The sequence below is a fragment of the Molothrus aeneus genome, chromosome 5 (genome assembly GCF_037042795.1).
Source record: "Molothrus aeneus isolate 106 chromosome 5, BPBGC_Maene_1.0, whole genome shotgun sequence".
Lineage (NCBI taxonomy): Eukaryota > Metazoa > Chordata > Aves > Passeriformes > Icteridae > Molothrus > Molothrus aeneus.
The window spans coordinates 35,032,240-35,057,394 of NC_089650.1; the positions used below are offsets into that span (position 1 = coordinate 35,032,240).

At 38.1% G+C, this 25,155-nt stretch overlaps 1 protein-coding gene across 1 annotated transcript in view; it reads right to left on the minus strand.

Moving 5' to 3' along the window:
• The window catches only part of MYRFL (myelin regulatory factor like), a 39,689-nt gene that overhangs the window by 12,295 nt on the left and 2,239 nt on the right, over nucleotides 1-25,155 (minus strand). Inside the window, exons 2-15 of the mRNA XM_066550296.1 lie at nucleotides 20,705-20,795; nucleotides 17,670-17,737; nucleotides 17,317-17,575; nucleotides 16,431-16,522; nucleotides 14,416-14,563; nucleotides 11,061-11,256; nucleotides 10,521-10,597; nucleotides 9,900-10,010; nucleotides 9,232-9,322; nucleotides 6,251-6,451; nucleotides 5,156-5,264; nucleotides 4,597-4,706; nucleotides 1,043-1,206; nucleotides 396-459 (exon numbers count right to left, since the gene is read on the minus strand). Of these exons, the coding sequence (XP_066406393.1) occupies nucleotides 396-459; nucleotides 1,043-1,206; nucleotides 4,597-4,706; nucleotides 5,156-5,264; nucleotides 6,251-6,451; nucleotides 9,232-9,322; nucleotides 9,900-10,010; nucleotides 10,521-10,597; nucleotides 11,061-11,256; nucleotides 14,416-14,563; nucleotides 16,431-16,522; nucleotides 17,317-17,575; nucleotides 17,670-17,737; nucleotides 20,705-20,795 (1,781 nt within the window). The remainder of the gene's footprint in view (nucleotides 1-395; nucleotides 460-1,042; nucleotides 1,207-4,596; nucleotides 4,707-5,155; nucleotides 5,265-6,250; nucleotides 6,452-9,231; nucleotides 9,323-9,899; nucleotides 10,011-10,520; nucleotides 10,598-11,060; nucleotides 11,257-14,415; nucleotides 14,564-16,430; nucleotides 16,523-17,316; nucleotides 17,576-17,669; nucleotides 17,738-20,704; nucleotides 20,796-25,155) is intronic.

Genomic DNA, 25,155 nt, shown 5'->3' on the forward strand with positions numbered 1-25,155 from the left:
CCAGAATAAAAGATCAGCAGCTTTCAGTATGTGCTCAGAATATGTTAAAGCAGGACTGGTAAAAATACAGAAGAAAGGCACTTTCCAAACAAGTAGGATAATCTTAGGTGATGGAGCATTTGACTGTCATTATGGTACAAAGCATATTTGACCTATTATTTTCTCTTGCTCTTTGGCACTGGCAAAAGCAAAGTAGGCAAATGAGCATTGGTTCATATTAAAGGACAGGGCTTGGCAGCCTAGGAAGACTGTCTTGAAAAAGGTGAATATATGTATTTCCTCATTCACATGATCCCTTTGAAAAGGGGTATCCGCTTCCTATACCCTAATACAGGCAAGAGAAAGTGAAAGCAAATCAGAGTGAATGACTCAGACAAGGATTTCATTTCACTCACCTTCCTGGATTTTAGTGGGACTGATTTTATTGATGGCAAGAGACTATTAGCTCGACTATACCTGCTATGAGAGACAAGATCGCTTTAACATTCAAATGCTTCAGCAAGTAATTAATGAAGAGAAGACATTTTTAATGTGTTAATGTCACTTGCTTTTGCAATTTTAACATTTATAAAGGGAAAGGCAGAAGTGTCAGCAGATTCATTTTCAAGGATAAAAGTCTCCAGTTAATTCATTCAGGTGAATGCTCTTAAATGCTACATTTGATTTTGAAGAAAACTTGGGAAAATGGCTTAGAAAAAGGAAACTCATCACTTCCACTGAAGCACCAGTGAAGATTCTTTTTTGCAGAAGATGCTCTGCAGATTTGCTTTACAAGTAATTTCCAAGTCCCAGAGCTGTAACTGGACATAATCTACCCTTTACTTTATGCAACAGAAGCAATTACAAAAATTACTGTAATTTAACAGCCATTTCAAAGATTAATTTGTCAGTGACTAAAAAATATTTGGGAAATTTGGGGTCTTTTGCACAATTTAAATACTGGAAAATAGCTGAACTCTTCTGTCAAGCAAAAACTTCTATCTCAGAGATCGCTTTAACAACTTGTGTGACAACTATTAGAGAACATTCCAGCCAGAGGTACCTGACTTTGCTCTCTTCACTGACTGTTGACTTTAAACTGTTGATCCGTTTCAGCCTGGCCAGTTTCCTATTCCACTGTTCCAATTCTTCTATTCTGACTTCAAGATTGTTTGTTAGTTTACAAAGCTGCTTTACAGCACCGACATTCTCCATAAAGATCTGATCCTGAGAAGAAAACAATGACAAAATTAGTAGATACATAGTATATTCATCAATCAGGTGTAACAAGCAGAAATTAGTGCAGAATTCACCTATATAAACACAAGTTATCTCACTGTAGATGGGATGCATGTATGACCATAAAACCCTTTTGCTAGACGTTTAATTTGCAGTAAATTGAAAATGAGGACTTGCAGAAAAATTTGAAGCTAAAGGGCTTTTTGTACCAAGAATTTAAACTGTATTTTACCTTCATACCATGTTGGAACCTTAACACTGTTCCAACAGGCATCTACTACTTGATTTTCAGTGCTTTAGCTGATCACAGATTTTAGAATCCCTTAGCAAAATGTACATCCAACCATCTTCCTACAGGCAATAGGTAGGCTCAGACAAATCAGAGTTTCTATCCATGTTTTACACATAATATTAATCTCACAGAGATAAGTGACACAGATTAAAAACCAAACCAGGTGTCAAGCTGTGATTTTGTAAAATTTTGCTCTCCCTTTCACCCTCTCCAGTCTCTTACAGGAATCTTGTAAGTTCTAACAACATGATCATCTCTGCAATTAAAACATTTTAGACACCCTCCATTTACTCATTCTGGATATTTTACCCAGGAAAAGCCTCCTATTCTCCTACCCCTCCTTATCATCTAGGTATCAATCTGCTGCTGGAAATGCCCTCAGTATAATCATCCAGGTAGTATTTTATCCATTTCTGAGTCAATAATGGTTACTGATCCACTGCAGGAGAATAGTAGAAGAGTACTTTGTTTGCTGTGTGTGAAAGAATGGCTTTCTCATTCTAAAGTCCAACCAGACTGGTGCCATTGGATGAAGCTATTACTGCAGTTAATGCTGCTGTAGTCCAGCCTAGTCAAGTTATGCAGAAGTAAGGTAAAAGCAGTTTTGCCTTTCTCATTGTAAAAGCCATGCACACCTTTCTTTTAAAGATGACTGCATTCCACAAAACCAGACAGCATTTCAAGCAATCAGAATCAGAGCACACTATCAGTTGCAAGTCAAAAACTTCCTATTGCCACAAGAGCCCATTTAAATAAAAAGTGACTTCAAAATAATCTCTTGTACCTAGAACTGTGAAATCACTTATATGGACACTTGTATCAATGATACACAGCAGCTGCCCTTTCCATTGTCTTCAAATCAAGCATGAATTGCTTCAACTAGCTGAGAAAATTGCTCTTCTCACAAAATGAAGGAACACTCTATTTGAAGGAAAAAAACTGATGAGAGTTTTAATCCCCCTCTAGTGACAAAGTACTGAGCACAGTGTGACTGAGAAGAAAAGATTCTGTCTCAAAAAAACAAATTGCCTACAGTTGAGACATTTCTCTAGAAAGCAGCTGACCCTGGTTCAAATGTAATGTAATCAAATAGTTTAACAGAGATCAACAGCTCCAACCTGACAAAGAGACACAACACCAGCCAACACTCTACTTATCTGGATATAAACTTGGAATATGAGATAACAAAGTTCAAGGTCTCATCACCTGCCAAACTGAAAAAAAAAAGAAAATGAAGCACTGTCCATTTACTGTTCAAGCTGCTGAGCTATTCTGGAGCTGGGAACTCCAGAAATTTAAATCAGATGTTCCACCTGAACAAGAAATGTTACAAATCCCTGCATTCAATATACATCTTAAACTGTTAGACACAGATCTCTCCTGATCCTGTCACCCCAAAAGTCATGGAATTGACCTTCATATGCTCTGCCACAACTGTTAGGAGAAAGAGGAGAAAGCACAGATTCACCTGACCATATTAAAACACCAAAGTGCCTGTGAAGTAATCTCAGACCCAGATCTAGACAGGTAGTCAAGAAAATGATAAGTGGCAAGTAAGCCATTGCTGTAACAATCCACTCCTGCTTGGGCCACATACACAGCAGAATCACACCCTACAGGCATGAATAGAAAGTAGGCATTCTCCATTTGTAGATCACATCCCTGGAAGCACTGGCAAGCACCCTCCAGAGACCCAAGGTACAGAGAAGAAAGGGAACATGATGGGCCCAAATGGCAGTGCTGTGAGGCACTGCTCGAGTTGGTGTTTTGTGTGATATTTCAGCAAGGAAGAGATATGAATCAAAAGCTCAATTCTCCAACCTAAACTTCTGCCAGGTGAAAAACCAGGCTACACCAAAGAAATTTTGGAGGCATTCAAAAATGCAAATGATGCTACAGGTGTCATACCATATAATTGGAAGGCCTAAAGGGCAAAATTAACTTGGAGTCACCTACCAACACTGCTCTTCTACTAGCATAGAAATCAACTACAGGCTGGAACCCTGACCAAATAGAGTAAATTTTCTAAAAGTCTCCTTTTCCACAGTATCTCCAGAAGTGCTCTTTCCACAGCATTTTTCAAGGTATCTAATTCATACTTCTTTTATATGGAATACAACCTAGAAGATTTAATTTAAATTATTTATAGCCTATCAAAAGATGACAAGTGACATGCAATATTTTTGTAGATATTTTCTCCAAGTTTGGTGGTGTAAACCTGTGTTTTCTATAGAAAAATGAAAGAATGCATTATGATAATGAATGCAGGATTTTGTTCATGGTATCATCCAGACAAGACAAGGTCACCTTTCTCTAAAACCTCACTTCTCATTATCAGCTGCAAGTGAGAAAAAGCTGAAAAATGGTGTTTGGCATGCAGTGAACCAGCACTCAGCAGAGGGGCTACCTTGAGACAAGTGCTGTCTGCAGCCTTGTGTGAGTGGACTCTGCGACTGACAGTCCCTTGCAGTCATATTTCCACAGGAAAAGGAGGAGAAGAGAGCACAGGACAACAATACCTCAGCAGTGTTTCCAGCCTATGAGCATTTTTTGTGTGCCATTTCATAGCATATGATTTTGAACCTATAAAAAGCATTTCAGATTGTCAAAAAAATACCCCACACACAGAGCTAGCACTTGGATTTGGTATGTAGAGGTTATACCAGGATTAGAGTCAGGAAGTTTTTATTTAACAAATTGAATGCCATCATTGCTTATTCACTTGTGGAACACTTAATTAACTGAAACTCTTAAGCACAAAATAATGTTTTGGAGTACCACTTGTTGAACCAATGCTATGAAATCACTATCCACTTCTATTCAGAAAAGTTAGGGCTTTTACTTTTTAACTGTATGTGTATATAGTATTGTAATCAGTTTTTAATATAGATACTTCTTGTTATTAAAAGATTCAGCCCTTTACTAAGAGCTGGTGGTTCAGTTTTTCTCAATGATTCACTGAACACCATTTCTGTAACACATGTGGGGGGGCTACAGCTTTTTATGGGGCACAGCATGCGTTCACAGCTCCCCACATGGAAGAACAGTCTAAATACATATCCCCACTTTCTCCCTCAAGACCATACCTTGTCAACCATGAGGAAGTTTTCTATTTTTTCTCCATCATTACAAGCAACATCTCCAACTTCTCTAACAGCTTCAGGTAAAAGCCTCTTCACTTCCTGGGCTATTATTCCTGTTCAGGAGGTCAGAAAAACTAATGTCAGGAAACACACTGGTGTACCTGCTGGCCATTCTAAAAACGACAGGCAAAGCAAAATAAACTATCTCTGTGGTAAGAAAATCCAGGGTGTCTGTTTTTTTTCTCCATTCCACAAAAAACCCCCAGGAGCCTTTAGAATTCTCTTTTTTTCTGCAGAAAGAACAAAATAGTTTGTAAGCACATACTTCATTCTCATTAAACTTCTGGAAAATAAACTTCTCATCTTTAAGAATTGAAACAGACGTTATAAAATTACAAGCAATACCTAATTTTGGCATTTTTATGCCACAAGAGATACACAACAGTGTGAAATTTCAGTAAACTAAAAAATGAGGATGAAATAGCAGGATATTAAAAGACACTATGGCCCAATAAATATCAGTAGATGTTAATGAAAAATGGGAAGAGAGCTGATTTTATACCTGTTTCATGGGTATCTTTTATTCCCATAACAGATGCAAATTCAGGCTTGTAGTCATATTCCACCAGCCTCATTTGTGTTATTCTTCTCAACTGCTCATTTGTGTCGACCTAGTTGGAAAAATACCAAGATTTACGTGTTGAAACATTAAGCATGGCATCTAGGACACCGCTGAGAGAGCAACTGGCCTGACACAGTCATTTGGCTAATCATCACATAGAAAAATACAGACAATCTTCCCATTCCCCACTACCAGAGTGCTGTTTGTACTGCCAGTTACCCCTCTGTTTGACAACTCCCAGCTTCCACAGAAAGCCTTCTCCAAAGTCTGTAGGTGATGGTTGTCAGAGCACAATGGCACATCTGCCTTCTTTAGGCCAGCATTTCAGCACAACCAGGAAGGATAAAGAAGCTGCTCTGTCAGGACCCAGGACATCCCTCTGGCTGTGCTGAGCAGCCAAGACCCCTGTCAGCCCAAAATGCCTGTGATTTTGATTATGACCCGCGGAGCAAGTTACCAGCCTTAGATGAAGATCTGCAAGCCACGAAAAATTAAGTAGAATGATAGTGAATTTATCAAAAGGTGAAAAAGTAGATTTTGGGATTTTCTAGAATGGAGGTTCAGGGGGCAAGATGGAGGGATCTGGGCGTGTCCTGCCTTTCTCCTTCTCCTACTTGGCCTCCATCTTCTGCTGTGATGTTGGCACTTTTAGATTGGTTTAGAGTAGAAGCTCACTGTCTAACATAGGTGATAGGTATTGGAAAGTAATTGTAAACATTGTATACAAAGTATTTAGTATAAAAAGATAACACTGCCTGGAGGGCAGGCAGAGTGCCTCTGACTGTCGTGCTGAGTGGACCTCAGCAGGACAGGAGAAAGAATTTTATAGATAAGATACAATAAACAACCTTGAGGCCTAGAAATGAAGAGCCCTGACTCTTTCTTCAAGCACCAGGCTGGGAAAAGAGACTTTCCAACTTTTCTCGGGGTCACTCTGACCAGCGAGAGATCCCGACAGCTCCACGTGTGGGAACAACGATCCATCCCCAGTGCTGCAGAGCACACAGAAGTGCCCTAAAGGCTGCCCTGCCTCACCTCCCTGATGTTCTGCTTGGCTCGGCTGTCAGAGGGGTGCATGACTCTGCCCATCACTTTGGCGTTCCCGCAGACCACCAGCGCTTCGTCCGGCGCGTCTGTGTTAATTCCGACGTGGCCATGATAGGCTATGGTCTCTGGAGCGGCTCCTCGCTGCCACAGCACATCGCTGTCGTGCTCAAACTGCCCTGGGTTAGATGCCTGCAAGGAAATGTTTTAATTAAAGTTACAGTATGGCATAGACGCACTACTGTTTATTCTATTAGAAATACAGGGAAAATGAAACGCCACATCTTAAAAATTGAAATTGTATTCAAGAAATTTTTAACACACTAACAGAAAAAACCAGAGTGGAGTTATTTCTAAGGGTTTCTGCTCACACTGCACCAGCCTCGTGCTTTTTTCCCTTGAATTCCAAAGAATTTGGAATGTCCAAATGTCCAAAGCTTTCCAAATTTTAATTTTAACATTATACCACATAACCATTCTTTATCTACCACCAAATTTTAGCAGAGACTGGAAATCAGAAAAGAGAAAGCAAGGCAGAGATTAAACACATGTGATTCATAAAATCCTCTGTAATGTTTTAAATTATTGAAAATGTCATGTCATATTGAAAATTTCATGTCAAGGAAACTTTTAAAGAACACCAATAAAACAACAGAATGAATATAACAAGAAAAGGTATTTTATTCCAATAGTTCATTTTGGGTTGTTTGTTGTTCTGGGTTTTGTTTTTTTTTTTTAATTTGAATTCAGGCCAACAATCATGATAAAAAGAAGCCAGGCTTTCACAAGGCTTTGCCAGCTACAAGGCCTGGCACTGTGTACTCACCACTGTTTGTCACAATTAGAGCATGATCTGATAAGCCTGACAAGCACCACGCAGCTGGTAGCTTTGTTGTGTTGGAGTGTATAAAGGGCCAGAAGATGAGCTGCTTTTCCTCACAGTGCACTTGCATGGCTTTGCCACTTTAAGGTAGCCAATGGCTGATTTGCTCTACCCTGCCACTGAAGCCCTGTTAGACAGCTAGAAATTTTTTTTTTCCCTTCCATCTTTCCTGTTGATATTTTCACCGCTTCAGACCTGTCCCTCTTGATCTTTCTGTCTTACTGCCTTCTTTTTCCTCTGTTTGAAATAATGGCCAGTTTGAAAAAATCTCATTCCATGAATTCCTGTTCAAAACATGTCTCACATGCATTGAAGGAGCCCTCTTCATTGAAATGTCAAAAGAATCTAACATTAAAAATTGTGGGAAAAATGTAAATTTCTTAATCTTACATAAAAATATATATCTTGTAAAGTAACAAGAATGAGACCATTGTGAGAATTCAACAGAGTCCCCAAATTATTAATGATGTGATATCTGTAACACTGTCAGATCCAGAAAAAGAAAATCAGATGAAAACAGGATTGTGGAAATTAATGGACAAATAAAGGAAAATAACTATATATGCAGGAATGATGCAAACACACTGCTTCAGCATCCAGCTGAAGCAAAAAAACCACAGCAGCAGCCAGGATGATAAAACTTCTCAGCCATGCAGAAAACTGCTGAACTCCACACATTGTTTTCAAGGTCTCTTCACAGCTCCACCCAGAAAGGAGCTCCAGGCCATAATACCCCCCAAAACCTAGCCATAACTACAGAAAGAGGACATGAGGACATCCTCTTATGGCACAAGAGGATGCTCAGATGAAAAAGGAGCCAGGACTGAAACCATCTGAAAGCCCCCATCTTCCTTTGGAAACCCCTGAGCAACACCCCACATGCTGGAAATTTGCCCTTTTGCTCTCCCCAAACCCAAATGCTAAACCAGACCATAGTTGTAAGCCTAGGCAGATGATGGGCTGCCAAAAAGGATGCAAGCAATGGCCTGCACAAAACAATGCCAGGACTAAGAGCTTTTGACAGCCCTCAACTTTCTTTAGCAGCATCTTCCCAGCTCCACTTAAGACACCAGAGCTTTTGGTCTTGCTTGACTCCAAGCCAAAATGCTAAGCCTGTTCCTCTCCATAAGCCAAGGGCTAGAAAGAGTCCATGCAAACAAGAAGCAGCTCTTCAACAGACCCACATGAAAAAGTTCAGTGGACTGCAATTTTCCAGAGACCCTCTCCATCTTTTGCAGCCCCACCACATGGCACCTTACATATTTCCCATCTTTCTAAGCTGTAAATTTAATATTCACCCTAGAAATAACTGTAACTCCAGACTATGCCCAGTTCAAACATTAGCCACCACCTACTGATGACAAGAAAAAGGGGCCAGGACTGAAAGCTTTCAGCAGCCCCCACCTTTCCTTGGCAGTCGCTTTGCAATCCCACTCATTTTGGGACTCTGTGTTTTCTCTCTCTCCTAACCCCAACTCTCCATAGCTCTTGTTACACTACAGATCTGGGGTTTTTCTCTTTTCTGAGCCTAACTGTAGGCTAAAGCTGAGCACTAAAAGAAAAAATGTCTGTGAACCAGGCAAGTGAAAAATAACAGTTAAGAGGAAAAGAGATTATTCTTCCTTTTGCTAATTTGAATCCTATTGAGAGGTGGGACACACTGGAAAAGTGAAGCTATGGGTCTTAAACTTCCTAGAGCTGCTTGTCCTTCTTTCCTTCATTTCTTTTTCCTTCTCATCCTCCTTGGAAACTGAAGACTCTAGCTAATGAAAGCTTTTACAAAATTCCCGGGAAGTGAAGTAAATTGTTTCACTGCAAATAAAAAAAAAGTCTGGAAAAATTAAGTTATTTTGTATTGGAACTCATAACAAGCTTTATTTTAAAATCCTTCTATAGCACTACTTATAACATTTTTAATTTCTGATAATTAAAAGATAACAAACTCATACAATATGCAACTGTAGATTTTTTCCTCAATCTTTTTTACTCAGTGGTAACTTTTATCCCCAAGAATCATGACCCCTCAATCTCCTGTGAATATCAAAACAGTAAATACTTTTACATGAAAGCAATACAAATTTATACCTACCCTCACAATGATCTTTTCAGAGATATTTGCAGATAGTAAGTAGAACTGGTCCTGAGATACAGCATACAGTCCAACCACCAGCATGAAGTATCTAATTTAAAATTGATTTAATCAAGAAAATAATTGAAGTAATTCTTTCTCACAGAAAAAGTGTTTTAAATACAGCTGTTATTATTGATACAGAAAAAGACAGACAATTTTTTTAAATGTGTTTCTTACAATATAAAATAAAAAGCATTTCCTTCACTCTTAAGAAATATGTTCTTACAAACCCCACAATCACTACAAATTAGCAAAGAATACAATAATTTAAATTAACAAATTTAAGTAATGAAGCTTCAAAGATGAAAGCCTTTCCTGCCTCAGAAGAAAATGGTTATTATTTGGGATTTTTTGCTTCCTGATTTCATCAGCCATTATTCTAGCTATGATTTCCTGAAACTATCTCTAACCATGAGGATAAAATTAGGGGTATTTTATCCGCATATTATTCTGTGACTGCAGAGAAAGAGGCTTTTAAGAACATACCAAGTGTTACAGAAGTATTACAGAATTTGAAAAAAACCACAGATTTGATAGCAGAGATTTTTCACAAACATTGGCTCCTTTCTAAAGCAGACCTTCTCTTTTCTAATTCTAACACACAGGCCAATTAGCTATAGCAATACCTCTGATCAGGATTAGGTTTCCCCTTTTTTCTCATATTATTTGCTGTTGTTTCACTGAAATGCAGCCGTCCCAGTGTTACTTTAGTTATCTGGTCCCCTGGCAGATCAACTCTAAAACAGAAAAGAAAACAAGATCAGGGAAGTTAATATTTGGAGATCAGAAGAACAAACATTGATTCTGCCAGTGAGTTAAAAGCTCAAGAATGGCAGAGCTCTAGAGAGATGCTGCATGAGTGTTTCTGAGAGGCACTTCCCCTTAAAGAGCACTGTAAATGTATCTCATGGTCATATAGGGCAGGAACATTCTGCCATTTTTTTAAGATTCAAAATGCATCTGTCATACAGTTCTAAGCAGCGTAAAAGAGTGTTTCTAGACAAATATAAATATTTTGGATAGCCATACTTAGTACACCTGTAAAGGTGTATTGAAATTGAAAATTTCTCTTAATGAATTGTGACCAGGTATATATTACTACTGTGATTTTATGTGTGCAACCACAATGAAATCTGGATAAAAATCAGAAAACTGGCTTAGAGCTACTGTAAGAAGAAACAACTTGAAATATTCAAACCAATCATACACATTGAAACAAAATGGAATAATTTTCTCAAAAATCTTACTTAACAGGAGGAAAAGGTTTTTTGCTTCGATCTGATTGAGACTGTTCAATAGCAACTGTTTCATTTGGAGCTTCCACCTATAAAACAAACATAATTTTCAAAAATGACAAGAACATAAAATTTTTAAACACATAAAAATTGAAATAGACATTAATAGGCAAATTGTGCCTAAAACAGTGAAAATGCACTCATTTCTAATGGAATGACATAGAAATCAATAGAGGAACTGACTGCTGATCAATTGATAATTGACATCTAATCTGAAGGCCCAAGTCTTTCTGCAGATGTAATTTGAAAGAGAAAAAAAATGAAAGGAAAGTGCATTAATTTACAAAAGAAAAAATGCTTTCTGAATCCAGACTGCTATTCGCTCATTCCATGTTCAAGCATAAGTTCAGATATTCAATGTGAGAACAGAACCTACATAAGGTTGTTAGATGTTCTTGGTCAAAAAATTACTAAGAAAAGAATTCACTTCAATTATTTACCTCATTACATGGATAATTAAAAGTAATAATCTCAAAGAGAAGACACACTTGCCTTAATTCCATAAGCTTTCAAGTAATACTTTTCTATTGGTTTCCTCCCCTGCTGAGTTTTGACATATTTTGGATGTCCAGTGATTCTAATATGAACTGTGATTTGGAAATGATTCTTCTTTTGGCACACAAAGGCATCATCTGTTGTTGAAAAATTAAATCCTTTATCTGTGACAATGTGATATCCTACAGCAGGTCTACAAAAACAAGGAGAAGGAATGGCAACTTTAAGTACTGACATACTTAAGTGATAACTTGAACTCCTTTTTTTTAAATGTGTTGCAAAAATCCATCTGATTTTTAGTGACAAACCTGGACTAAAAATACAATGTTACAATCACCAGTTCTACAGTATTTTCTTCTTAGACTGTCAAAGGTATAAAAATGAAAACACACATAAAATGTCTCCTAATTCTGGTCTGAAAACCAAATGTTTGGAAACTAGAGGTTGAGAGGCTTCCATAATCCTCACTTACAAACCTGATATAAAGGAACTCTGTGCACCTAAGAGCACAAACCAACCTTTTAGTGTATTCAATCATTCATTACAACAGTGCTACAAACCACAGTCTGCAGCTAGTGCTCCAGACAACAATGAGCTAATGAGCCAGCAAGACTCCCCACTTTGTTCACAAATTCCCACAGCAAGTGCTTCTGTAGAAGCTTCTAGGATTCCAATGAGGCTTTACTTAAGCTAAAAGAAAAGCTATCAGTACCAAACCTACAGCCTGACTTTAGGTTGCCCATGCTACTCTGGCTAAAGCAACTCTATTTTATTTCTTCAAAGGGCAATTTTTCACCCAAAGAGAAAGAGCATTGTGTGTCTATGATTCACAGTAAAGGAAAGGTATCAAAAGGTCTTTCTTTTAGAGACAGCAAACTCACCATTCCAATGATGTTTCTAGTCCTCTGACTTAAGTGATGGATAATTCTGAAATAACTACATGGCAAGGTTCTCTTGTATAGACATTGGCATTTTTGTTAATGAAAGTTTGATTATGATAATCTCATATGATGCTACTGAGAACCTCTCATTAACACAATTACTGAAGATGGATTTTCATTACTCTTCCATTATTATTTGGAAAAATCAAAATGTACAGGCTGCATAGGATATATACAGACCTTATTATTGCTTTATAAATTATGAACAGAAGTCCCCTTTCAAACAACTATCGATTACCTGGGACAGGGAATAAAGAGAAAACTACTTTGGAATTACTTTGCAACTACTTCAAAACCACTAAGTTACGTGTTACTTCATATTTAAAATTATAATGAAGATTCTACCATCTCCTCAAATCATCATTATTAAAGAAGTAAAACTTACTGAGTTTTTCCTACGATGGGTATTTTTTAATTTATTTATATAGGAAATGAGTATATTTCATAGTAGGGAAACAAGTAGTTTTTCATATTTAGGTGTCAGCAAGGTCATTAGCTGATATTCTTTATGCAATTTCAGGCTATTTTCCTACACACAGGCAAACAGCTTGAGAAGCAAAATTACAAACACCCACATCTCCACAAGTTGCAATGTTTGGACCAATGGCTCCCAAAGAGCAATTTCATATTATAACTTTCTGAGTGTGTCATTTACAGTAAATAAGAAAAAACATATATTTTATTCCTAGTCCACAAAGAATGATGAGTCATACCAAGCAGTACAGCAAAATTTGGAATAACTTTTATGTTGTAATAGATATTCCTGTCACACAAGCATCCGTACTAGAAATATGCTTCAAGTTCCTCTTTCTGTTCAGAATTTAAGTCTTCAGACATCTTTGGGACAGAGCACTACCAATATCAGGGGCCAAGAATCTGGCAAGCAGACACAATGAATGGGAGAATTAATGGTAGAGTAATCTTTCCTAATTAATCCACCTCAGCTAACAGCATTTTTGTTGTGAAAATGAAATAACTAAAATGTTCAAGTACTGTATGAATAAAATGGAAAATAATAATTAACCTGAGAAATACCCCTCAAATGGGTACAGCAATTTGAAGGCATGGGATCAATTCATCTACACTAAGCAATGAGAAGCATGTGAGTGTTTTGAGGCCAACAGAATACAGGATCCCTACTCAGAAAATCTGTGCAATATGCTGTATTTACAGTGCATCTTGGAACATGAGCACTGCCATTGACCTCACTTAGAAGTAATACTGACTTCCTCTGCAAATAACACCTCAGTCCCCTCTCACAATAATAATGGCAACAGAGTGTGTATTGGGATATTCTATTGCTAAGCATCACGCAATCTTTCACAAAGAAATGTGTCTGGAACCTTAATTTTAGGTGTATGGGAAGCAACAAGTAACTGGGTAGTGGCAGGAGAGCAATCTCCCACCATCAGCACACAGCCCTCATGCAGTCATTGACTGAAAGTGCAACCAGGAGTTGGAAGCCTTCATTTAGAGTGAATGGTCATATCACAAATTCAGCTGGAGGTTTCTGGGTCCATCCAGATCCCAAGGAGTGTAACAGTCTGCTCTCTTGTCGTGTCAATCACTACCTGAGGAGAAGGGTTGTGTGGGGCATAGTAAGATGTGCAATGCCCCTATCCCCCTGTGCAAACAGGGAACATCAGTGTCCAGCAATGACACTGATATACACCCAGACCCCATGAGACATTTTGGCAGGTTAGGCGAGAGGAGCATTAAAATTTACTGTGCTATCTAAGTCCCATGTAGACAGTGACAAATTTTTTGCAACAATCCTGAAGAACTAACCAGATGCTGTAGAAAAGGGTTAATTTGTTAAAAGGGTTCATATGCTAAATATTAGGATGGAAAAAATCAGGAATGTAAAGTGAATTTGGAATTACCTTTTCCAGATCATGTGCCAAAAAAAAATTATTTACAGTTTGATTAACACAGCAAAAATCTACATCTTTGACTGAACAGCTGCATGTCACCCACATATCTATAATTATTAAGACTTAAGTTGTATAAGCCCAGAAGTAGTACTGATAATGTCTAATGTTTTCCTTTAATATTTTAGGCCACTAGAGGGAAAAGTGCCATATGCCTTGTAATTACTTGCCCCAATGCATTTGACAAAATAAACAAAAGTTACCAAGTATCTTAACTCACTTTTCGTTTGCCTCTAAATCCCTGAAAGGAAATCAGAGAAACTGGCATTAATTTCAACCAGTGTTTCAAGTTCAATTTATCTGATATACCTGCAAGTTCATATTTCATCATACCTGTTATACTTCCTTCTCTGTTCTTATTTCCAATAAGAACAAGGGATGCCAAATGTATCATTTATTCCTACAAAACTACAACAGGTAAAAAAGGCGAAAAAAAGGCAGAAGAAACCAATTTTTTTAAGGGCAAACATCAGTGCTTACAGTTTTTCATAATTAGAGTCAAATAAGCTGTTCCACTGAGAAGTTTGATATGGTTGCCATGTAAGAGCTTGACAGTATTTTTCCAAAGCTGCATTCTGTCCATCACTGTCATATTCTGGCACTTCAGCAGCACAGTCCTTTAGAGTTGCTGTGGAGAGATAGTGATAATTCAGTTATTTCTTTTGGGACTAGCAAAAAATCCTGCATAGACATTTTTACAAATATATTTACATAAATGCACCTATATTTAAATCACAAATGCATTGCATATATGTTTAAATGTGATTAACCTCTGCAGTTATTCCACAAGATTCTGTTATATTCTCTTGCTCTAGGAAATAAATTTTTCAGCCTTCCTGATTTGCAAAACAAATGTTTGATTGACATGACAAGTAGTACTTTCTATTTTTATTCTCTCCAAAAGGATGAATAGTTTCCTTCAGGGGAGGGGGGGAGCAGGAAGAGAAGGAAAGCTAAGAATTCTACTGTACATCTGCAACACTGCAAGAAGCAATTAAGCAAAACAATTGCATTTGTTTCCCATTCCCTCTACCACAAGTTTGAATTGAAGAATATACTACAGGAGGCACAGTTTTCCAATAGCAAGCACATTCACCACTACATCTGGTCAATCTCCTTACTGCTTTCTGCCTATACATCAGAGAATTCTTTGACAGACAGGGTGAACCCCTATTCTCTGAGATATTATACATTTTATGAAGACAGAGCAGAATGTGATAAGAGAGACAGATAAATAGAGTGCAGTAAGGATAGGAGAAAATCTGTCATTGAGCATATAACAAAGATCCATCCACAGCCAGCAACAGCATAGTAAAAGTCTTCAGAATGACTTCAGGCCCAAGCTTAATTTGCAAGTCCCTGCTTCTGACGTACAGCAAAGAGAGATAGATTAGAGAGATAGATTAGATAGATAGATAGACAGATAGACAGACAGATAGAAAAACACCATAGTAAAGAAATTCACACCTCACTTCTAAATTATCCCCATGCCATTTTCACCCATATCTCTGTTCTTTTTCCAATGCATGTGTCAGTGAGATTTTATTAAGAACAACACCCAAAGAAAGTTTGTTTCAAAGCTATATATTTCAGTATTAAAGTCAGCAAGAGCAATTTCAGATATAGATGTGTCTGCTTGTCTTCTATTTTCAGCAGTGGTTGACTTAGAGGACTAGTCACAATCAAGAAACACTGATTAAACAAAATCAAAAATCTTTAAACAAAAATATCAAAGAAAAGCACCTTACTAAATCCAGTTGATACTTATTAAACATGTTCTAAAAGATTGATTTAATCCTGACAAATAACTTACTCTGAAGAAATAACAAGCCTCTCAGATTTTTCACTAACAGACAGGGGTAAAATTCCTCAGGTAAACTGGTCATTACAAACTGTTCATTCAGAGAGAGCCTCACACTTCACAGAGGCTGATTCATTTCTGTACATACCTAATATGGTTTTTTGTATCAATCAGTATGAGCTTATTTTTTTTATCTTGATAAAACAATGAACCAAAGCAATATGGGCAAGGTGGGAAAGAGCATGCTGCTTTTACCAAGCTTGCTTATGCACACACTTTGTAGAAAACAAAACATGGAGTGAAGGAGATAATGGGAAATGGCAATTTCTTTGCTCATCCACCCCACTAATTCCCTGTTCAGCTGACCCAAAATTGTTTATTAGCCCAGTCAAGTTAGTGCCAAGCAAAGTAAGCCAAATATATTACCATCTCTGTAGTGGAGGTCTGCATATGTAAACAGGCAGAATGTTCTATCAAGAAAAGCCTCAGGAAACATGAACCTCTAATGCTCTTTTCTCTTGGCCAAATAGAAATAAATCCTGGCTCTCCAAAAAGGTAAATTCCTCCAAACTGGGTAGTGGAGTACAGACCAATAATACCATTACATTTTCTGAGCCAGCAGGAGCTGGGTTCCTCAAGTATTCACTTGTCTATGGCATAAAACACTAAATTTCCTCTTCACACACTTGCTCACCTTGTCTGGAATCCTGACACTGCACTGGAGAATCAATCCCATCTCCTAGTAATTGGGAGAGCTTCCTTTTTTTGCTTGATGCTGCAGAAATACTTTTGTGAAAACACATGTTGCATTACTCCTTTATAAATTTAAACATAGATTTTCCAGAATGATAACAAAAGAACACCCAGGTACCTCTTATCTCATTATAACTGCACTGTCATGCAAATTCTGATTTGCTCCGGGAGGATACTTTTGGTGGGTTTTTAAAACTGAATTATCCAATTATTTCCTTCCAAAACGTCTTCTTTTTTTTTTATTTCACATGAATAAAGAAGTTGATTCCATTAAAAAATTTATACAGTGCATCAGTGGCAGGGTTTTAGTTTCCTGACATTTGCATTAAAATTACAGCTTTTATCTTGAATAATTTTCCTTTTTACTAGTTAATGTTAAAATACCAGAACATTTAAAATAATTGAGCATGCAGAACACATTGGTGGGTTAATATGGCACATAGTATACAATACTGCTTCACTTGCTTACATAGATATGAAAACTCCTTTCTCTTATGTTATTTCCTAGAACACTTACAAGATCCTCATGCACAAATCTCTACAACAGGTATTGAAAAACACCTCAATATTTTTATAATCCAGTTATGAAAAACCTGTTGATTTCTCATTAGCCTTCTACTGTTTTAAAAATTGAAATGCACTACTACTCCCAATCTAAACCTCAATCAAGGTATTTTAAAGAACCCTCAACCACAAGTGTCTCAAAAATGTCTAAACACTGCCATCCTGTGGAAAATCCTACACCCACAGGGACTTAAAACCAGTCTTAAACCAGTTATACTGGTTTTTGCATGTCTCATCCCTTGCATAAAAGCTCTATCATTTACCCAGAAATCTGAGATGCATTAGGCTGGAAGTATGAATAATTAAAACCCGAACAGCTGGAGGATGTGGAATGATTCCATGGAGGCACAGCATTTTCTGTCTTCAGGCAGCAGCCTTGGGAGATGGTGCAAGGATACCCCGTGGCACTGGGGTCAGGGTAGGTCCCCATGAACCTGCAGGGAAGCTTGCTGGGTGCCCTGACAGATGGGCATGGGAGAGGAGGCTGCAGCCCACTGGGCCACACAGCATCACACCATGGGGCTGAGAGAAATAAACAGAGAAGAACATAAGAACAAGGAAGTGGAGCTGGAGATCTTCCTACAGGCTTGGGAGAGGCCAAATTAATGTCACCTACTTTGTAGCTGTGGTGGGGAACACGGTTCTGAGCCAGAGTCTGGTGGGGAGTCTGGCAACTGGCTTTGCCTGGGGATCAAAAAGAAATTTTAATTTCTCCTGGAACAAGACACAGAAGACAACAACAACAAATGCTGAAAGCAAGTGGAGGGGGACCACTTGCTTTCTACTGACAAGGGTCTTCAGGAAGCATTGCTCACCATGTGTGCTGCCCCTTCTTACAGGAGCAATGTCACCTACACTTCATCAGACCATCTCCTGTGGCTCTCTGCCATGAAGGAAGACCCAATCCCCATCCCTTCTCACCCAAATCCCCCCTTCACAACCTGCTCATTTCAATCCTCCTTCCCATGAGTGGTTCTTCAGTTACCTCCAGGCACGTCAGTGGCTCTCAACATATGGCACTCACAAGGGATTTAAGCCCCATTCTCTCTAAACTAATAGTTAAAAATCTGTGGCATCTTCATGTCTCTTAAGGAAGAGAAAATCCTATGCCATCTTGCTGCCATTCAGAGGAGCTACAGAGGCTTCCTCTGTTACACTTAGGAACAGATGGAGGTTCAAGAAATGGATTCTCAATCCTTTCCTATGAATTGTCAGCTCAAACACTGCTCTGAAGCCTGATCTGAAACACAAGTCTTAAGGTGCTTGTTAGGCTAAAAATGCAGCAGCAGAGGAAGGATAACAGAAATCTAATGAGAAACAGCTCCTGTACCAAAGCTGAGTGTTCTCTCAGAAGCTGAATAAAATAAAATTCCTTGAAGAGACACCCTCATATGTATAAAAGGCATGTTCACACACACAGAGCAAATATTTTCAAGCATCAATGGAAAATTTTCACTCTATTGTTTCTACTGCAGGTTTTATATTTCTGAGTTTGGATAGCATTAAAGAGAGCCGTTTCATTTTTGGCTACTGCCTATTACTTTTGACATCTGCTTGAGTATTTCTTAATGGTATTGCTACTGGTCTTCTAACATGTTATGTCCACAACCCTGCATTTTGGGTAGCTTCAACCACATGGCTCCTCTTTAAAAATCAATTCTAAAATTCCACATTAGAATATTCTTTAATTTCCTTCAAAATAGATTCTCTGATGCTTTTAAATATCGTGACTACAACACTCTAAACCTTGTTTTTGTTTTCAACTTTGAATAGTTAGTAAATATTTCTTTTTTCTTTTCCCTGTGGGATATTAGATCCATATATACTGAATTCCAATTGTGCTTTGTAAAATTTTTAAAGATACATACATAAAAGTCTAAAACTTCCCTTCTGCACATTCAGTTCATATTCTGGCTTCAAATGTTGCCTTGGTACTTGATTTCTGCTTTAAGGTAGATTATTTCAGTAAAATAGAGAGACAGATGTTTCTAGGAGAAAGTATTTATGAAGTTAAGAGGTAGTAGGGATATATCTCCAAGTTAGAATTTTACTGAAACTGATACTTTGCTTTTTGAAGGAAAATAATCTGTAGTTTAAATTATTCTACATTACAAACATAGTATATCAATGAAATGCCCACTCAGCAAAGGACATGGCAACCCTTTTTCTCCTTTCACTGATAATGTGGAAGGTATTACTGTGGCAAAAGATGAGGAAATCACATGGTGCTTCACACGTAATGTAAGAGAAGAATAAATGTAATGCTGATGGCCTTTCTGATGCAAGATGATCTTTAATGGAAATTTCAAGGTACACCCAAGACCTTGGTGGTAACAGCACCCTTTTCATTGCACATGACATTATGGAGTTTTGCATTTTCTATGTATATATGGAGGCTTTTAATATTTTTCTCCTTTGAAGTATTTTGACATGTTTCTTTATGCTATTCTATTCTGTTTATGCACAAATTTTCTGCACTACTGACAAATGCTTAATAATTTGACCTGTACAGATCTAATGATTCAGTAAATGTTCTTAATCCCATAAATAACAAAATAGAACTCTAGTGTAAGTGTAAAATCCTGTACAGCCTCGAAAACATAATAGTTTTACAGATGGTTTTCTTGCATGTAAGTACTTTGTAGCACTGTAACTATAATATCAACTTACTTAATCTACATAATAGCATATATATATACATTTACATTTTGGATATACTTTATGTATAAAAACAAAATAATAACATTTTTAAGTTGTCATACAGGAATTCAATAATCTTGTTAACCTACAACACATTTAGTCACTCTAAAAATAAAAGTTCTGGATATTTACATACAATCTTCTCTTCATTCTTCTTTACTTTTTTACTGTGGGCAAAGAGAATCAATTCATTATTCATTATTTAGAGCAGGTAGGAGCCTATTTGGCTCACTTTAAGTAAACGTGCTGCTAAATCTGTCTAGAATGAAAACTTCAATGTTTAATTATTTTTAAAACACCCCTTCTTGCCCTGCTTCTTGGCAAGTGCGAGTGTCACCCTATTAACAGTATTTTGCCTTGAACAACAATCATCTGACAGTTGTCTAGATGAAAGATTTGGTGTTTAAGTCTTTGATAGATCTATACTACATAATTTTCCACCCCTGACCATAAGCTTTCACACTATGTATCCTTTGATAGTTTTAAAGTTAGTCTCAAAAGAAACTGATGGACACTTTCTGTTCTAAGTATTAGAGTGAAAACTAGCTCTGCTTCCTTCAAACTGAGGGACTCCTGTTGTTCTCTCAATTTATTATACAGTAGTCTCACTTTTATCACTTATTCTGTACATAAACAGTAAATTAGCACTTACAGGAACGTTAAAGTAACAGCTCTGCATTTAATGTCACAATTAGCTCGACAGTTGTGAATCAACTCAGACACTATTATCACTCATTCCATTGAACAAGAAGACTACCATATTTCCATTACTGGCTGTAGTTCATTTTTTCTAAGTCCTCCTATGCAGCTTCAAGAAACAATGCCAAGAGAGGCACAATCCCCTTGAAACTCAGAATGCATCATGGCATAGATAAATTGTTTCTATCTACTAATAAAACAATCCAAGAGCTGTGGCTAAGGAGAGGAAGTACATTTTTCTATAATACTTACAAAGTTCCAAACTCTATGTCACTACCAATGAATTCTTCCAACAGGCTTGTATCCACCATTGGATTTTCCAAGGCTCCATGGACATCTTGCCCTAAGGTTAAAAGTAAAAAAGAGAGAAATTCAGAGGGCATTGTCAGTGTTTTAGAATAAGTGATGCTACCAATGGTCCTACACAAAGGAAAACCAAATCTGTCCTGTCTCATGTGTAGCAAAAGTGTTATTCTTCTGGTTTAGTCACTCTGGGAAAAAGGAGGGTGAGAAATGCAGAGTAATTAACAATGTGCAGGGACACTGCAGATTACAGTGCAGCACCAGGCAAACACACTGAATGCATGGCATTAAGGCTTCAGGGAATTACTACAGCAGGAGGATGAAGGACCCCAGTCTGCAACTGAGAAAAAGGGTTTTGAAGATAGTTTCCAACTTCTTTACATTGAGGTCTTAACAGTTTTTTGGATTGAAGCTCAGATATTGTCTTACACAGATCCACTTGGTACATTAGTACTCATAAGTACTGCAATGAATTTCTGATCTAAAACTCCATTTAAAAATCCACCATCTGAGTTTAAATAAAGCCTGAATAAAGCTTTTAAAATGTTTGATTGGTAGCTTCCTTTTATTTTTAAAAAACCAGCCCACTAACATGTTAAATGTATTAGCGAATAGAAAAGTTCAGTACTTTGTCCTGTGTTGCTTAGTAACTGAAGGCTATAAACAGATTTTATGATTATAAAGTTTCCGCAATTTATGACAACTTTTGTAGAAAGTCAACAGGGACTCATTAAAAAACCCAGCCAAGCAGCCCTACTCTGCAGGCTCCCCGCCTCTGCAGCAAGCCTTCCATAAATACAGGTGTGGCCAGTCAGAATGCAAACAAGATAAGGGCCTTGACATTCCTGCTTGAGCTGCAAGTGCTTCTGTCCCACTTCCCACACGACAAAATGGACCAGCCCACAGAGCCAGAGATGTGAGGCTCAGCCTAGAGTCTGACACCAACCATGTCCCCCCAGCTCGGCAGGAGCATGTGAAAACACAAAAGGGTTAATCTCTGCCTCTGAGCCAAGGAGTAGTTACTGCCTTTGGTGCATTTGCTGTCTTCTCACTGTACTACCTTGCATAGGACACTTACCCTAATATATCTTCAGTTCCTTCTCTGATGTCTTTGTCTGATACTGTTCCTTCTTGATCCAGTGTTTAGAAAGGACATTCATGCAAGCAGAATCTAAAAATCCACCACCTTGCACAGGATTCCCTCAATACATAAATCCACTTTGCTAATAAATATTTCCCAAATTGCTTTGTGGTCGTAGATTAATCTCGTTATTGTTTACTTGCTGGTGCTGTAGCCCTAATTTTGACTGCCTTTCACAGGGGGATAGCAACTTGGAGGTGTGCTACTGATAGATCCTTGCATCTCAATTTATTGATGATGTATACAAAACTGTCCCATGCACACCAGAGAACAGATTCAATAGGTGCAGCCCACTAGCTTATTTCAGCAAAGCTGGAACACACAAAGTCTGGAAGAAGCAGCAGATCGCTTTGCAAAACCAGCTAGAGAGTGAAAAAGAGACTGGGTTTCCTTAGCAGCCTTCCTAAAACCTGTTGGATTCTCATCCTTTCATTCTTCATGTCTGAATGTAGGGTCCCCCTACCCTGAATTATAAACCTTTCTCCTTTTACTAACATAGTCCACAGGAAAATGATTCTCTTCTCTTCTCCTTCTTTTACCCCACCTGTTTTTCCTGTTCAAACCACCAAACTCTCATGAAGAATTATAAACTTTGATTATTAACTTGAGGCCAGAAGTCAAATACAAAATGTTTTTCCTGTACCATACAACCAAGAATCCTTTATTTTGACCAAGATCAGAGACAGGCTCTTCTGAATCAAAGAATACAGCTCTAAATCAAATATGGACAAGGCCTTTCAAGTGGACATCCCAGAGTTCAGAGATTAGCTCTGTTGCTAAGTGATGATAACAGAAATATCTATCATTTCTGCTTAATCTCTCCACTTTGCATGAACAGCTAAATGGCAAGGAGGAGAATGAAAGAATAAGCAGTGCTGGGAGAGGAAGGAAGTACACCAGGAAGACAGGCCACCACTAATGAATGTTTGTGACGCAGGTACATGGAAGAGTGGGCACATTCTGCTGCCCTGTAGAACTCTGTTAATGTACTTTCCAGGTCAGTGGCATCACATACTAGCATCTGTTTCAGCAGAGAAGGACCTCTTGGATCATATGCAAATTTATTTTAAATGGTGGCATCCATTTCACAGGCATTTGATCACAGTAAGTACTTAACAGATATGGGCACCAAGCAAGACAGTCACTCACCTGGATGTTCCATGCTTGTGAGAGCAGGGAACTAACTGTGTGTATATGGCAGGACAAGCCCTGCAGTGAGGCTTCTGTGAAGCACAGAACCATGTGCCTGGCTAAGAGATGCTGGAGGGTATGTGGAGTCAGCAGCCTCAATCATCAGCTTGGCTCTGCTTGCAGTTTAGTTTAGGCTGCAATATGCCCAGAAGTCTCTGGAAGAGTCTGCACTGAGTGACACATTCAACTTTGGTGTCACTGTGCAGAGGACTACCTGCTACCCAACAAACAGATGAAGATGAAAGGACAAGGCAGTGCCATGGCAGGGAGTTCACACACAGATGTTTGCAGAACACACACTGCAGTCACAGCACGCATATGATTATATATTTTTCTCATTTCTTAAGCTTGATACTTCTGTTGTTTTGTCCCCAGGTCTAAAACCTGTCAGTAGTATCACTGTCTTCTGTTTCCTGTCCATTCTCACCTAGCCTGTCCCTAATACCCAGCCACAGGCTCCCAAGGAGAAGTATGAATTCCAGCCTATCAATTTGACAGTTATTCTTTGGCAGACATCCCCTTCTTTCCTCCAGACATGAGGCTCTCATCACCTGGCTCCTCAGCTTGACTCTAAGGTCCTGTGACCACGTCTCAATCCCTGAAAAACCTACCTTGATCAATTCTCTGAACACTTTCATGTAGCCTTATGTATAGCTGCATTTAAATCAGCTGCCTCCTTTTCACTGGTATCTAAATGGAAAGTGAAGGATGGGGGACAGAGAAATAGTATTGACTAAAAATCAATACTAAACTAATAATTGCCTGACATTAGAAGAGGATGCCAGGAAGCTCCTAGCCAAGTCCAGCTATTCATAGTAAGATCAGTGTTAAAATATCACCTATTTTACACATGAAACAATCCTTATATACCAGCTCAAGGGGTAAAAACAGCACAGAGAACATGGTCAGTGTTCAGTAATGCTTGTTGAACAGACAAATTCAAGTTTGCTACAAAGCCTTGCAACTTGAGGGATACGTTTCTGCTTGAGAAGTAATAACTGATTTCCAACTTAAGACACCTTACCATGAAAAAGAGGTTTCAGCACTTTATGAGCTCCACTGTACAGGCTTAATGGCCCAGCTGAACCTCACTGACTTACACTAACATAAGTATTACTTATGGGGCTTAAGGCCCTTCTTTCATGGTAATGGACTCCAAGACTGGTTGCCATTTAAATTGTGTACAAAAGTCCAGCTCAATATGACTGGAACAGACCTGCTGTCATTGACACAAGCTGCAGAGCTACAGGGTTATAAGTATAAACCAGCTGCAGCCAGCCAGGAGGTATCACAGCCTAGGTTATTCAACTTCAGAAAGACCTGTTACTCCAAATTGTAAGGAGTGAGTTTGTATTAAGATACACTTTTTTTCCCCCAAAAGTAACATGTTCTATAGAAACAAATCTTATAATAATATTTTATATTTTTCATTTCATCTTTTATTCTTTCAAACTCTCATCCTTAAAATGATATGTGGCACCCCTGAGGTTTCAGTGTTTTGTATTTTAAGGGCATGTTTCTTCAGTGGCTTCATTATTTACCACAAACTCTAATCTATGTTCCATGTTACCCATGCAGAAGTATGAGTATACAGAGAGCAGATGATTCCACTAAGGAAGAGATTTCTTTGGATCACAGAAAAAATACATGCATTTCAGACACCTCAGAGTACCTTACAACAGAAAAGACCAAGTTCAACAGTAACTAGGCTGACCTTCTACCAGATCTCTCTCATTGATAACATCAGCAAGAACAGATTGTTCTGCCACACACAGGTGGAAGAGCTAATCAGGAGCTCTGACCTTCCCTTGACAAATAGGAACTTATGGACTCTAAAATGCAGAATATTTTAATTATAAATATTCATTTCAACAAGAATAATAGGAAAAAACTTGCATCAAAGATGAGATCTCTAATGTGCAAGTGAAATGAAACAGAAAAAAAAAATCAAAACTTCCCAGCAACACTAGACAAAAGCCATTTACTTGAATGAGAAAAAGCCATGGTCAAATCCCAGAGTCATATCTAATCTAAAAGTTCTGTCAACTATTCAAAGAAGTGACTGCAG